General features: G+C 38.8%; 1 protein-coding gene across 7 annotated transcripts in view; it reads left to right on the top strand.

The window, feature by feature from the left end:
• RASAL2 (RAS protein activator like 2) overlaps positions 1-16000 on the top strand; it is a 235918-nt gene that overhangs the window by 151345 nt on the left and 68573 nt on the right. For all 7 annotated transcript variants that reach the window (XM_087890144.1, XM_034409725.3, XM_060690139.2 and 4 more), the window contains one exon: positions 12361-12452. In XM_087890144.1, the coding sequence (XP_087746270.1) occupies positions 12361-12452 (92 nt within the window). The remainder of the gene's footprint in view (positions 1-12360; positions 12453-16000) is intronic.

The raw sequence follows: 16000 nt of genomic DNA, 5'->3' as shown, positions 1-16000 counted from the left end.
CAGTTGTGGCTGTAAGTCAAGGACTACCTGTAATTAGAATTTTTCTCCTGCTAAGAATTGATGCCATCTCTCCCTTTCCTGGCCTGAATGTACTTTTTTTGTTTGCTTTGCTGACCCGCATTATGATTTTTATATAATTTCCTTCTAAAAGGTTATTTGTAATGATAATTAGTAGGGTTCAGGAATTAGTGGGGGTTCTTTTTATGTAGATGTATTTTAAAAGAATAATAAGGGGTCATATTCCTTTAATGAGAATGGTTTTTCTCAGAACATCAGCACAGGTCTCAGAGGGAGATGCTTCTGATTTGTAAGGCCCAGATGTTTCTCATTTGCCAGAACTCATAACTTGCTTTCATTTGTGCAAACCTGAAAAGTGACCCTTTAAGTCATATAAAACATTCTTGCCTCCTCACACCCTCAATTTTATGTTGCAAAAAAAATACAGGATGCACCCAAATATACAGCTACAGAACAGGCACGGGCAGCAGGCAGCCCTCGTATACTCTCTTCTTTGTCAACTAATTGGACCCTGTTTCTGTAGCTGTGGCTTCTTTGATTCTCCTAACAGGTCTTGTTTCTGCTGACCCTTTTCTTTGTCTTTCCCAGCGGATAGGGGGGAGCCCTATTAACCAAGGAGGCCAAAGTCGAACCAGGGTTGCGTCGGGCTGCTTCTCATTCTGATGAAGAGGAGCTGTTCTAATATCCTTAATGCTGTTGTTGGCAGTCAGAAACAGATTCCATTATTGTCGATCAATGCAGCTGCCATGCGGAGGGAGGGAAGGAGGGAGGGACTCTTCCTATTCACAGATTGATCAACCTGCCATTGCATGAGCAAATGTGTTGTAAGAGAGTCAGATGCTATTGTAATTGTAGCTGGAGCAGGAAAGGTCTGGTGGCGATGCAAACCTCTCCGTTGTTGGCAGGATTCTAAACGGCCTTCCTTCGGAAAACTGAAAAACAAAAGCTATGAGAATTTTATATCATTTTTTTTCTCCTAAAAGGAGGGCAGTCATATATTACACTTTATTAACTGCATGGCTTTGCTAATCTTTCCTGTAGTGGGGTCATTTTTCTTTGTCTTTCCATGCCTCCGCATTTTCAAAAGCTGTTTTGTCATTTTTAAACTGGAGGCCACCAGCCTGTCATCTTCTTTTTACTCTTCCTGCTTGAGCTGAGGAGCTGACACCAAATCTTCTCTCCTGCCTCTGTCTTTTAATCAGATAAGTCTGTCAGCTAGGGAGATCGGAGTCAGGCCACGGTACACTTTCTTTCTTTTCTACATTCCATTTTATTTGGTTCAGCCAGAAATCCTAAGTACTGGCCTCCCAAGACCCTCCGCGTTTCCCCGCTTTCCCTTCCCAGATTTATGCTGCCATTATCTACTGTATGGAAAAGTTTTCTAGCTGGAGAATGAGTCTCCTTTCTCCTGGAGATGCGGCCGAGTGGCTGGATAGCAGCACAGAAGATGAGCGAAGCCTCCTGTCATTTCTTGGTACGGTAGGCTTGGAATACTTATTGAAAAAGAATTAGCAGAATTTTCATTTTGATTTTATGACTGAGAATAGTCTCAGGACGATGTATGTGATTTTTCTCTTTGGCTTAACATTAAATGTTATCTAAATACGAGTTCCTAACCTTCAGTGTCAGGCATAGTTGACACAGATGCTTTGAACTTTATGCCATTCTTCTGCCTAGTCTCTCCCCACCCACCCCCATCTGTTCCCCTTAGCCTGAGAGAATTTGTCTAATTTCAATGAACTCATCCAGAGAAATTTATTTCTGGCTTGTGTCCCATTTTCCCTAAAGATTTATGTATCAAATAGCATGTACTTAGGTGGTGCTATGTTAATTTGTAATAAATGATAATAATGTGAAAATTTTAAAGGCCCCGTTAAAGACATTTTAGTTCATCAGTATTATTTACATCCAGGCATTGCACTTATGTTTTTAAAAAGTAACCAATTCTGGTTTATGATCTTTTTGATAAAGATGAGTAAAAATTAAAAACAGAGAACTAGTCATATTAAATTTTATTTTAGGAAATATAAGAATTGCCATATTGGATCAGAGTGTTGTGAAGCCATATAAAAATGTTTATCAGAATTCTTGCTTAAAAAGTAGTCTGTAAGTCAAGTTTGAATTCTCTTCTACATGAGAAACTTGCAAACGTGCACACAATGTTCTTCGTGTTAAATGCACTCTTAAAGTCCACAATGTCTTAAGGATTCTAAGTGTTACAGCAGGTAGGATTCCAAGACTCTAAAATGATTGTCACAAAATCAGAAAATGTCTGATTGATATCTTCATCTCTTGCAAAAGTTGCCATGTTTTTCAAACTTCAGAAAGATTAAATCTCTTTACAAGGTAACACATTCCAAAGAACCATTCAAGTCTCAGAATTCCCCATTTGCTTACTCAGTTCTAGAACATATTTACCCATTGTTAGATTAGAGTAGGCACTATATGAGATATTCAGTTTTGGTAATTATAGGATCCATTTCTATAATTCCACATGCTGGAAACTCACTTTTTAACAGAATTTATATTCCCCCCTCCCTTGTAATACATACAACTAAGTCCATTTTTTAAAAGAAAGAGTGATTTTGTTCCTACAGTAGTCTAACAAGGTAGATGAGGCCAAAAATGATTGGCTCAAGAGGCAAAATGATCCTGGGTTGGCACTGAATCCCTACCATTACTAATGAAAAGGATATTTCGATGTAGAGATGGATAAAACTTCTGCTGATCAAGGAAACAGTATTGAGCTTCACAAACAAATATTCTACTGCCAAATATGACTCTTTCATATCTCCATATGTATAAGAAGTCAGTTCAGAGAAAATTTTTAAAAAATCTGAACGACAAATTCTGTAAGATTGCCCAACAGCATGTATCTGAATGCAGTACTCAATCCAAGGCAAATGCTGCTTAAGAGTATAGATACCTGTAGCCCCAGTGTGTGGGGTTTGGATTGTAGAGACTCCTCCTCCCCCTATTCTCCAGGATGGAGTGTCATGATCTCACAAGATAACTCCCACACAGCTTCACAACATATGAAGCTTCATATCATGTCAGATCTACTCTAATGAGATTGTCTGCTTTTCTCTTCCTTCTCTCCTAAAAATCCTCCCCATCCTTTTCGCCTAAAGATCTTAATGCCAGGAATTAAATCTGAGCATGACCCGAGAAACCCCCAGTCTCTCTTGCTGGAGAATGACAGTTGATTTGGGAAGATGTGTTTACATTACTGCACAGGTTGTTACAGTTGTTACAGTACATGACCATTTAGAGCCAGGGAAGTTTATTAAATCTGAAAGTCCATTAAACCAAATGTCTGTATTTTGCATCAGTTTATGTCATTTGAGTTAATATACTTTATGTTAATAATGGTATAATTTATTTTTGACAACATTTATGTCTGTCTATGAGATTGCTGTAATTATGCAAATCAAGTTAATACATAATTGTATTAACTTGATTTGGATGCAGATTATATTAACCAAGCTTATCCAAGCTGTTTACCCATTGTTTGGGAGTGAAGTCCAAACTAAAATTTGGTTCATTGCATCTAAAGTTCACTGTATGCTGTCCAGAAAAATCAAGGCTTGTATGTCTATGTTGCCTTTTGTCAATTGGATACTGAGGTTATTATTTCATTGTAAACTTTATTTGAAAAATTAGCTTTTTATTCTCTGTGTCAATTATATACAGTACATATGAATCAAGTTACATCTGGTTGAAGAGAAGTAAGTAAGATATTTGTAGGATGTCCTCTGGAATAGATTTTTGTCATACTTGTGGGTATGTTTACATTACAGTAATACAATTGAAAATAATTAAGCCAGGTTGGAAAACTACATCTATGTAGAGCTATGATATGTTACTGGGCAGCTACCAAACCCAACATTGCTGTTGAACAGGTTTTTGATAATAGTACAAAGGTGATTTGCTCTTGTCTTCTTGGGGGGGGGCAGGGGGAATCAATTTTCCAGTTTATTCCATAGCACTGATATAGCCATTCCTCCGAGTACAAGCACCTATATTACTTAACTTCCAAGCTGCAACAAGGGAAGCCAAATGCTACAGCTTCTGAGAGTAATTTCTTTCTTTCTTACACTTATCCTGCTTTTCATTCAGAAGTTCAAGATGGCATATGTAGTGCTCCTTTCCCTGTTTTCCCCATAACAGGAACTCTCTTATGTCAATTGGTTTAAGAGAGCGTGATTGGCCCTGAATCACCTGGTGAGCTTCCATTGTTGAGAGTGGATAAAAACCTGAACCTTTCCATTTCTTAGCTACTGCACCATATTTACTCTCAGTTGTAATTAAGTGTGACTTTCCATCAGTAGGCCCTTTCCCATCTCTATTATTCTAAGCTACATGGTCCTGTGCAAAGTCTTGGTAATCCATTGTGGTCCATAGTTTGTCTGTGTTCTTGTAGTTGGCTGGCTAGATTCTACTAAACTCCATGACATCAGATCACTATTTTTTAAGAAGATAATTTCTATAGCTAGGAGACAAGACACAATAAACAGGACATTTCCAATTGCTGTTTATACTGTTTCTAGTTTACCCAAATTGAATGCTTTTAATGTTCAAGTTGTTGTTTACCATGCTGAATTATTATTTGGTTCTGGAAATTGGGTCACTGGGTGCAAATGTATTCATTGACATGTATCAATAATAACACATGCAGAAAGTTCAAAAAATCGACAATAACAAGTTTTGAGTCCAGATACCAACATATAGGTCACATTGCTATCCTAAGTAGAACAATGGTCTCTTGGGACTACCCAAGCAACACTGCAATACAAAAAAGATGCTGAAGGCCTAGAAAGAGTGCAGAGAAGAACAACAAAGATGATAAGAGGTCTGGAGGCTAAATTGTATGATGAACAGTTAAGGGAACTAGGAATGTTTAGCCTAATGAAGAGAAGACTTAAGGTTGACATGATAGACATCTTCCAATACATGGAAGGATTGACACAGAGAAGAGGAGATCCATAGCATCTGAGGGCAGGACAAGAAGCAATGGGTGGAAGCTCATCAGAGGGAGATCCAACCTGGAATTTAGGAAAAAATTCCTGATAATGAGAGCAATTAATCGATGAAACGGGTTGCCTTTGGAGCTGTTTGTGCTCCATCGCAGGAGGTTTTCAATAACAGATTGGACAATCATTTATTTGTCCAGGTTGATGTAAGAATTCAGGCATTGGACAGAGGGTTTGACTAGAAGACCTCCAAGGTCCTTTCCAGCCCTATGATTCTATGATAAATAAAAAATGGAGTTAAAGGCGGCTTTTAAAATGGAGGAGATGGGAAGGTATGCCCCACACCAAACCTCCCACTTTTTAACCATATAAAAGAAGAGAGGGTGGGGTTGTTTACTTGGATATTTTCCACTTTTTCTGAATTTTACAGTCGGTAGTTGCAGAAAGTTTCAGAAATACTGCTTGAAACGATTATTTCTTTTACTATTGTTATACTCTGAATAATTTTGAAAATCGTTTTGAGTATTTCATTATAAAAAAGACCCACTAATGTTCTGCAGAAAACAATGAAGGGAATCCTAAAATAATATCTCAGGTATATTCTTTCCTTAGCTGTCATAGAATAGATTCTTGTCCAGGTATTAAAAAGATTTTTTTTTTTTACTGTCACATATGTGAGTGTTAGGTCTACATTATTCTTCCCATTATTCAAAACATATTGCTTCATTTAAAGCTGCATTATACCACCAAATAGCCAGGCAGGATATCAAACAGGTTTAACATATGACCGTTGAAAAAAACCAATATTCTGACTATAACAATTGGATATCTGTGATCCTATTCCCCATTTTAAAGTATTTTAAAAGCATTCAAAGGGGATTCATTCAGGAGAAGTCCACAACTATGTCTTCTCCATCAAGCACCAGGGTTAGGAGCAATGTTCCTTAGGAAGAAAATGGCATCAAAGGAAAAAGGTTAACCACCAGGGCTGTGCCAAACATTAAAAAGAGATGCTTTGCACTGATCAGATGAAAGAGGACCATAAAACCCATTATCTTTTTGAGCATCTCTATTGTCTACTTCCAAAGCCTTTATCATCTGCTCCTGCATGCAAGTGGATGCACTGGTGGTTCCAGCAGAAGTGTCCCTCTGTGCATGCAGACAGATGAGCAGAAAACGAAGGACTCTCTCAAAGACACCAAGTGATGACTGCAAGCCATGCAGCCGCTTTTAACCATTTGAGGAGTAAGCAGAGGATCTTTGTTCCTGCATCCACCCCTTGCAAAGCACCTCCTCAGGATGCTTTGCACAGCCCTACTGAGTACTTTCTTCACTACCAGTTGAAGGTAGGCAGGGGTGGGATTCTGCCGGTTCGGATCGGTTCGGGCATACCGGTAGCTCCAACAATCAGCTGAGAGCGAACCGGTTCGCTCCAACGATCAGCTGGGTCTGCCCACGCGCCCCTGCGCTATACCTATCTTCATTTCCTTTGTTTGAAGCTCAGCTGATTGGCGCAGCAGCGCAGATTGCCGTGCCTCAGCTGTTTTATTCACCAGAGCTGCAGTAGAAGGTGCTGTTTTCAAATGTACTGTGTGCGTGCAGATCGCCCGTTTGGCGCACGTGCAAAGCTCGTGCGAAGCAAAGCAGTTGTTACACCGGTTGCATCTCACCACTGAAGTTAAGGCTCCATCCTCTTTCTACTATCCTTAAAGCTTTATAATAGATTGCAATGTTTCTATAACAATCTTTGGGTATTTCTTATATTTTGTGTTGATAATATTGCTACAGTTCTCCGCATGTAAGTTTCCGCCATTGTACTGCAAGTTTGCTTACGTCTGTTTGCTTATGCCTTTAACTTTACTGCAGAGTCCTTTGAAAACAGAAAAGAAGGAAAATGGCTTCTACTTGTACTTATCCAAAAGGCAAATGAATGAACTGTTATTCTGCTGTCCAGATCTTTGCTGAAAATAAACATTTGATTAGCTTGTGGTAACTTTATTGTTGTTAGCAGCTGAAGGGAAGTTGACCTGATTTTTAGATATATCTAAGTATCTGAAAATATCTATCAATGTAATATATAGGTATTTGGGGAAAAAATTAAGCAATTACATCCTTCAATTCTTATCCTAGAATCTCTAGTCTCTTCTGCCTCTTTCTGTAACTGACCCATTTGATACTATTATTAGAAAGTAATCTTTTGTTAGTATCTCCAAATTTGTTCCTTTTAATCAACAGCTGCATTAATTTTTGTTTTGATACTGAGTTTGGCAAGCCAATTTCTGTTTATCTCCCTATCCTTCCTATAGTGCTGCTTTGTAGTTCTCTGAACATTCTTTGGCCTCTGTTTCCCTCTTTATATAATTAGCCCAACTCTTCTTGTAAGCTCAATTGTGTACTCTGTGGTTGTATATGTTTTATGCAGATTTCAGTTCCTGAAATTCCAACCAAACTTTACTCATGAGAACTGAATCATGAGAGCACTTTTCCAATTTCTTTGTTACTCTGATATCTTCTCTCTGTCTTATTAATGGGCTATATTGGATCAATTCTGTTAAGAAGTTCAGCAATGTAAATAGTGGCTATCAGAGCAGCTTGCTGATAATTGTTTAGACATTTTTTGTTAATATTGGATTGGAGGTGAAGCAGCCTTCTTCTGTTTTTTTATTGAATAGTGAGAAGAGTTAAGAGAATTGCCTCTGCCCTTTTGTTTTATTTTCCCACAGTTCTTAAAACCTTTCTGATCAAACTCCATAGGTAACTGAATGCAAGTCCAGCTCTCTTAGCCTCTCCGCCATCCGTATGTGTAAGGGAGCATCTAATATGCATTATTTCCAAGAGTTGTTACCAGAACTAGTACTGCAAGTCACAAATTCTATAAATTCTCAACTAATGCCATATTAACATTGTTTTTCAACTGCGAGCCTTCGTATATGTGCTAAAAGGGAAGAAGTGTTTGTAACTTTATTACAAAGAGCTTTGCTGTTTTGTGAGCTGTCAGTAGAAAGTAGACATTTTTCAAGATATTATTACTCTTGCACAGAAACAAACCATTTTCAAATATTAAGGTTAGCTTCATGTCTTTTTCCCAGGCTGCAAGGGCATGATGAATATGAACATGAATTTGTGAACTTGTGCTGAGCATTCCAACTCATGTATTAGCCATGGGGCATGAACCAATTAAAAGTTTTAAACTCTCCCTCATCAATTGATTATGTTTTAGATTCTCACCACTGTAATTATTTAATATACTTGGAGGGAGAGGAAGATTGGTTTTAAAAGCAGGTAAAAACAATACAAAAGCACGATCTAGCCTCAATGGGAAGAAGAGAAAATAGTTTCATTCAGTGGTGAAATCCAAATTTTTTTACTACTGATTCTGTGGACATGGCTTGGTGGGTGTGGTGTGGTTTGGTGAGTGTGGCAGGGGAAGAATACTGCAAAATGCCCATTCCCTCCCCACTCTGAGGCCAGACAGAGGTGGTATTTGCCAGTACTCCAAACTACTCAAAATTTCCACTGCCAGTTCTCCAGAACCTGTCAGAACCTGCTGAATTTCACACCTGGTTTGGGTCCAATTGTGAAAGCATGCCCTATGAGTTTATCTCAAAGTTCATAGGAATGAATAGCTGTTTATTTTCCTCTATCTTTCTCCTGGTAAAATTGGAGCTATGTTCCTTAGGTTTCTTCAGGTACGACTACAGAACCCAGGAGAACAGACATGCTGTGTTGATGGCAGGCAATTTTTCCTGAATAAGCAAATAGCAAATATAAGACAGATCTCTCTCTTATAGATGATTACATCTGAATTGGAATAAAGACACACATTTTGCTACCATCCAAATTTAGCACATAGCAACAGCATTTGTCATTAATTATTTGGGGCGGGGGCGGGCAAACCTTACTCTTCATAGGAAATGTGTCTATAACAGAAGAGTGCTAGCTTTGGGGCGCCTGTTAATGGACTAAAAGTGACTGATGATTTGGGAAGAGGGATTAAATTGCCGAAGTGTATTTGCTCTTTCCTGTCTGCAGAAGGGAGGAGAGAACCAAACAATTGTCTTGAGTATCTACCCTTCTGTGAGTAATGATCCAAGGGAGCTGATTTGGGCGGTCTCAGCTGCTTTGCCCAAAGGAGAAGGGCAAGAGTTTGGAGTTTGTATTTGGACAGGCATCCCAACGCCTGCCTTTTCAGAGTTTCAAAAGATGTTGAGACTGTGGAAAGAGTGCAGAGAAGAGCAACAAGAATGATTAAGGGGCTGGAGTGTAAAACATACAAAGAACAGTTACAGGAATTGGCTATGTCTAGTCTAATGACCATAGGAGCTCTGGTGGCTCATCAGACTAATTAACATCCACTTACATCTGCTGCCTGCAATTACTGCGAGTTCAATTCTCACCAGGCTCAAGGTTGACTCAGCCTTCCATCCTTTCTAAGGTAGGTAAAATGAGGACCCAGATTATGGGGGCAATAAACTGACTTTGTATAAATATACAAAAGTATGAAGACTATTGCTTAACGCATTGTAAGCTGCCCTGAGTCTCCAGAGAAGGGCGGCATATAAATCAATTTTTTTAAAAAAAATATGAAAAGGAGGACTAGAGAAGACATGATAGCAGTGTTCAATTGGGAGTTTTGCCCATTCATTTTTAATTGATTGTGGTTCAGCAGTAATGTAACCTGGAACATTTTGTTGTTCCCAATTTTGGCCAGAACCACATCTGGAAGGATCCTGGAATGATTTTACAGGGGAATGAATAAATTGGGTAGCTACTGCTTATGCCCTTCTGCCTATCCCTGCTTTGTCAATGACTCTGCTGGGCCTTCTCAGTGCCTTGATGCTCCCCTCTTCTCTGCAATCTCACTGCAACATATCCCCAACCCCTCAAGTCTTGCCAGGACTTTCCTTGCTTCCCATGCCACTTGTGCCACTGATGTCCCTGTGTGGCATATCCCATTTGGTCTGCCTGTCCCTGAATTTCCAGCAGATATTCTCTCTCCCCCTCCCCTTCAATCACTGCCTGACTTGTTAATCTGTTCCTTGCTGTGAAGTTCTCAACAGTAAAAGATTTCACCTGTGTCTGATGTTTCTGAGTTTATCTCAATTTCTAGTCCTGCTTCAAGAAGCTAGCAAATTAGAAAATAAGCCATTAATACAACACAATCCCAGGAGCCTTTGCTGAGCCTCAGTAGTGATAGCATGACATTGTAGCTTTGCAAGCCAGGCATTTTCCCCAACAGCTGTCACCATGGTTATGAGTTGCAGAGTAGAACCTGTGATGTGGAAGGAAAGGATGGCAGAAAAATAATGTTATGCCGGAGTCCAAAAACTGGAATCTGGGCTAAAGCAGGAATACTGGTGTACCTAAGCAGAAAGGATCAAGACAAGCATTTTTGCAAGATGAGATTTCCTAACTGGTCAAAAATTGAATTGATGGTTAGGTGTGGGTTCCTGATGGGATTACCTGCGAAATTTGCTAAATGTCACAGATGAGGCTGTAGGAAACAGAAGAACCGATGCATTGATATATGCGAAGGGTATGTATGTGTGCAGTAACATTGAGCTATCACACAAGCTCCCTTTTTTTTTTTTTTTTGGCATATATTGAGATGTTACCCAAAAAGGACAGTATTTTTCCATCATTCTAATGAAAACTCTGAGAACCTGGAGTCACCATTTTTCTCATAAAGCGGGAAATGGCCCACCCTAGACCTTATGGAAGTCTAGCCTTGCTATTTTTGTGATTCGTGTTGCGCATCAGCTGAAAGAGTGAAAGCAAACTATGTTCTGTATCCAACACATAGGCATTAAGAATTAAAAGTTCCTTCAGAGTAATGCAGAACTAGATAGCTAAGAGGAACCTTCAAAATCTTTGAGCTGGAAAAAATTCTGACATTTATAAAGTGCATACCTGAAATTGCATACCTTAAAAAGTGCATACCTTAAAAATTTGAATTTTTAAACGAAGTTTTACAGGGCACCAGATATAAATATGTTTCCTTTTTTGAAATTTGGTAATCAAATTTGGTTAAAATAAACAACTACCTGATCTAAATACAAGTCGTTGTTGACATGTGAGCACAATTGAGGCTAAAATTTTTGTTGCTAAATAAAACATTTGTTAAATGAGTTTTGCCCCATTTTACGACCTCTCTTGCCACAATTGTTAAGTGAATCACTGCTGTTAGGAAGTTAGGAACACGGTTGTTAAGAGGATCTGGTTTCCCCATTGACTTTGCTTATCAGAAGAGTGCAATAGTTGATCACATGACCCTGGGACATTGCAACTGCCATAAGTACGAGTCAGTTGCCAAGCATCTGAATTTTGATCAGGTGACCACAGGGATGCTACAATGGTCGTAAGTGTGAAAAGTGGTCATACATCATTTTTTCAGTGTCACTGTAACTTCAAACAATCACTAAATGAACTGTTGTAAGTCAAAGACTACCTGTATGCAGCATGTTTTTAAATGCTATATTTTGGTGAAATTTGAAGCAGTATCCACAAAACTTTCAAGGAAACGGCCCATTACTTCCTGTTTTAGGAATTTCAGTTTGATGAGCCAAAACTTAAATGTTTACATCAGCCCACTCCATGGCAAATGGAGGAGTTTGGGAGAATGTAGATATATTCTGGGAGAAAATTATGCCCTCTTGGCATATATAGTTCAGGAAAAAATAAAGATGAATTTCTAAACAAATTACATAAAATAAGTTAAAATGAAGTAAAGTTCAATTTAAAAGAGTAAAAAGGGAATACATAACATGCTTACAACTAAAGTGAACTTACTCAACTACTAATTAAATAATATTTTATTCAGTTGTCCAATAACATTGTAAATTATCATTTTATTATGAAATGCTGAGATACTAAATTCTTGAACTACTGAATTAAGAACTAACAAGTGTAACTTCTCTTCATATTGTACTGTGCAAAAAGGTGGGTTAGTGAGTTTTGCATGCTATTCTATCCCCTTTATTTGAAATCTATCCTGACATCGGGAATGATAATTTTCTGCATGAAGAATAGCCAACAGAATGATTAGAGACCTTGATAAATAAATCTATATCTGATTGCTTAATCAATTTGCATTCTTTATTTTACCAAGGAGCAAAATGAATAAAATAAAAGAGACTTCTAACCAGTTTGTTCAACATTTCTGGAATTGTTTTAGCTCTAATATAATTTCCCCAAATTTCTTTTCTTGTAGTTTTATATTACATTGTTAACTACACTATACATATATAATTTCATTGTTTGATATAATAAAATCATTATATTAAAAGATTTGTATAGGGAATGGGAAGGATGTTTCTATTTAAGGAAAAACTTACTTTCTCCCTTATTTATTTTCATCGTCTTGTCTCAGAGGTTCCACCAGAGACATCTCCTCGAAGACGGAGCATCTCTGGAACAAGCAATCCCACAGATACTTCAAATACATCACCTTTCCGAGTACCAGTAAGTAGACATTTCTTTTCAATAGGATTCTGTGACAAACTCAGTATATGTCCATGGTATAGTGTTTATCCCTACAGCAGGGGTGTCAAACTCAAGGCCCAGGGGCCGGATTTGCCCCAAGGGTGCTTAGATCTGGCCCGTGGGGCTGCCCTGGAAACAGCAAAGGACTGGCCCGCAGTGCCTCTGCCAGTGAAACAGAGCTTGGGAGGGCCGCAAGGCCACCACATGGGCCCCTGACACGAGTGACGTCGAACTGGCCACACCCACCCTGACCATGCCCGCCAGCCCCCCCCCCCCAGTGGGCAAGTCAAACACAACCCTCAGTGGCCCTCAGTGAAATTGAGTTTGACACCCCTGCACTACAGCATATAGGATTATTATTTTTTTAACAAGTTCATTGTCTGGGCATGTGGCAGCAGAAGCAAAGCATTGTGCTTGATTGGGCAAAGAATATCTATCTTCTCTGAGAGGCAGGCTTTCGTTTACCTCTGCGTTCCATTCGCCTGTGAAACCATTGTTCAGAAATATGAAGCAAGACGGCAAGGAATGCCAAACAGTCTCCAAGCAAGAAGCCCAGATGGGCTACCTTAAGCTACCCTCACTGCACCTATGTTTAGATGGGTAGGGAGTGGCTAGACAGATTTTGTTTCTAATTTTCTTAAAATATGATTTAAAAATACATCAATTCATATTATTGTCTGTGATTCTGTATTCTAAAATATTCATTCTTCATAATAATTCTGACACTGGTGGATTTTTTCCCCCTTATTCTACAGATGGAAATTATCACTCTATACTTTATGTTCAGTTTCCTTTTGTGAGGCAGATGTTCAGTTGTAAATTATTTGTTTTTATAATTTTACTCCAGATTTCCTGGGAAATTTGGGTGGACCAAAATAGGAAGTACCCATACTTGAATTACTGCATTTTTTTCTAGTATTATGTTGAGAGTGAGTCATTTACAGTGTAAATCCAATTAAAATTAAATGGCTTTTCCAACAGAACTGCAACAAGTTTTTAAATGACAATAATGAGTAACAATATTCTAGAATGTTACCCTGTTTCCCACCCACCCACCCAAATAAGACACCCCCCCCATAATAAGCCCAATTGGGTTTTTGAGCGCATGGCAATAAGGCCAAGTGCTTATTTCAAGGTTCAAAAAAATATAAGACAGGGTCTTATTTTCGGGAAAACATTTTATGATCTACTTAAGAGTCTGTAAAAACTAAGGAAGCATTCTTACTGTTCTCATATCTTTGCTTGTTTTAATTAACATGTATATATCCAGTGGTGGGATTCAACTAATTTAACAACCAGTTCTCTGCCCTAATGATTTCTTCCAACAACAGTTCACCAAACTGCTCAGAAATTTAACAACCGGTTCTCCTGAAGTGGTGCGAACTGGCTGAATCCCACCACGATATATATCCCTGTCCTACATTCTCAATTTTCCTTATCCTAGGTTTCAAATTCTATTTATTTTTCTTTTTAAACTGTGATTACAGGTTTCTTTACATTTAAAAATCATGGCTTATTCTTTCCATGGATAATTCTGAATAAGAATTTCAGTATTTGTTCAGCATAAGATTGTTCAGTAGCAGATCACGTAACAAAATGGAGGCATATCATCTTGTTCATCCTGTTGCAATGCTAAATCTTAGATCTGTAGTAGAAGAATACCACATTGGGAAAAAGCTGGTCTAGGCAACTCACAATTCAAAACTGGAACATTATCTCTATCTCTCCTTTATTTTAAGTATGTTTAATGGTTAAAAGTTTCTTTATATTTTCAGGTTTGGCTGGTCCATATTATATGAATAGTAAAAGCGTATATTGAAGAGAGAGGGAAGAAGAGAGAGGGTTATATACAGTCATGGCCGTAAATGTTGGCACCCCTGAAATTTTTCCAGAAAATGAAGTATTTCTCACAGAAAAGTATTGCAGTAACACATGTTTTGCTATACACATGTGTATTCCCTTTGTGTGTATTGGAACAAAACCAAAAAAGGGAAGAAAAAAAGCAAATCGGACATAATGTCACACAAAACTCCAAAAATGGGCTGGATAAAATCATTGGCACCCTTTCAAAATTGTGGATAAATAAGATTGTTTCAGGCATGTGATGCTCCTTTCAACTCACCTGGGGCAAGTAACAGGTGTGGGCAATATAAAACTCACACCTGAAAGCAGATAAAAAGGAGAGAAGTTCACTTAGTCTTTGCATTGTGTGTCTGTGTGTGCCACACTAAGCATGGACAACAGAAAGAGGAGAAGAGAACTGTCTGAGGACTTGAGAACCAAAATTGTGGAAAAATATCACTAATCTCAAGGTTACAAGTCCATCTCCAGAGATCTAGATTTGCCTTTGTCCACAGTGCGCAACATTATCAAGAAGTTTGCAACCCATGGCACTGTAGCTAATCTCCCTGGTCATGGACGGAAGAGAAAAATTGATGAAAGGTGCCAACGCAGGATAGTCCAGATGGTGGATAAGCAGCCCCAAACAAGTTCCAAAGCAATTCAAGTTGTCCTGCAGGCTCAGGGAGCATCAGTGTCAGCGCGAACTATCTGTCGACATTTAAATGAAATGAAACGCTATGGCAGGAGACCCAGGAGGACCCCACTGCTGACACAGAGACATAAAAAAGCAAGACTACAGTTTGCCAACATGTACTTGAGTAATCCAAAATCCTTCTGGGCAAACGTCCAGACCAAGATAGAGCTTTTTGGTAAAGCACATCATTCTACTGTTTACCGCAAACGGAATGAGGCCTACAAAGAAAAGAACACAGTACCTACAGTGAAATATGGTGGAGGTTCACTGATGTTTTGGGGTTGTTTTGCTGCCTCTGGCACTGGGTGCCTTGAATGTGTGCAAGGCATCATGAAATCTGAGGATTACCAAGGGATTTTGGGTCGCACTGTAGAGCCCAGTGTCAGAAAGCTGGGTTTGCGTCGGAAATCTTGGGTCTTCCAGCAGGACAATGACCCCAAACGTACGTCAAAAAGCACCCAGAAATGGATGGCAACAAAGCGCTGGAGAGTTCTGAAGTGGCCAGCAATGAGTCCAGATCTCTATCCCATTGAACACCTGTGGAGAGATCTTAAAATTGCTGTTGGGAAGAGGCGCCCTTCCAATAAGAGAGACCTGGAGCAGTTTGCAAAGGAAGAGTGGTCCAAAATTCCGGGTGAGAGGTGTAAGAGGCTTATTGATGGTTATCGGAAGCAACTGATTTCAGTTATTTATTCCAAAGGGTGTACAACCAAATATTAAGTAAAGAGTGCCAATTATTTTGTCCAGCCCATTTTTGGAGTTTTGTGTGACATTATGTCCAATTTGCTTTTTTTCCTCCCTTTTTTGGTTTTGTTCCAATGCACACAAAGGGAATAAACATGTGTATAGCAAAACGTGTGTTACTGCAATACTTTTCTGTGAGAAATACTTCATTTTCTGGAAAAATTTCAGGGGTGCCAACATTTACGGCCATGACTCTGTGTCTGATTGAATTCTATGTTAAGAGACAAGATAGCCTTTATTGTCATTT

The sequence above is a fragment of the Pantherophis guttatus genome, chromosome 3 (assembly GCF_059756535.1).
Source record: "Pantherophis guttatus breed Tessera chromosome 3, ASM5975653v1, whole genome shotgun sequence".
NCBI classification, from domain to species: domain Eukaryota; kingdom Metazoa; phylum Chordata; class Lepidosauria; order Squamata; family Colubridae; genus Pantherophis; species Pantherophis guttatus.
This window is presented reverse-complemented; position numbering and strand designations above follow the sequence as displayed.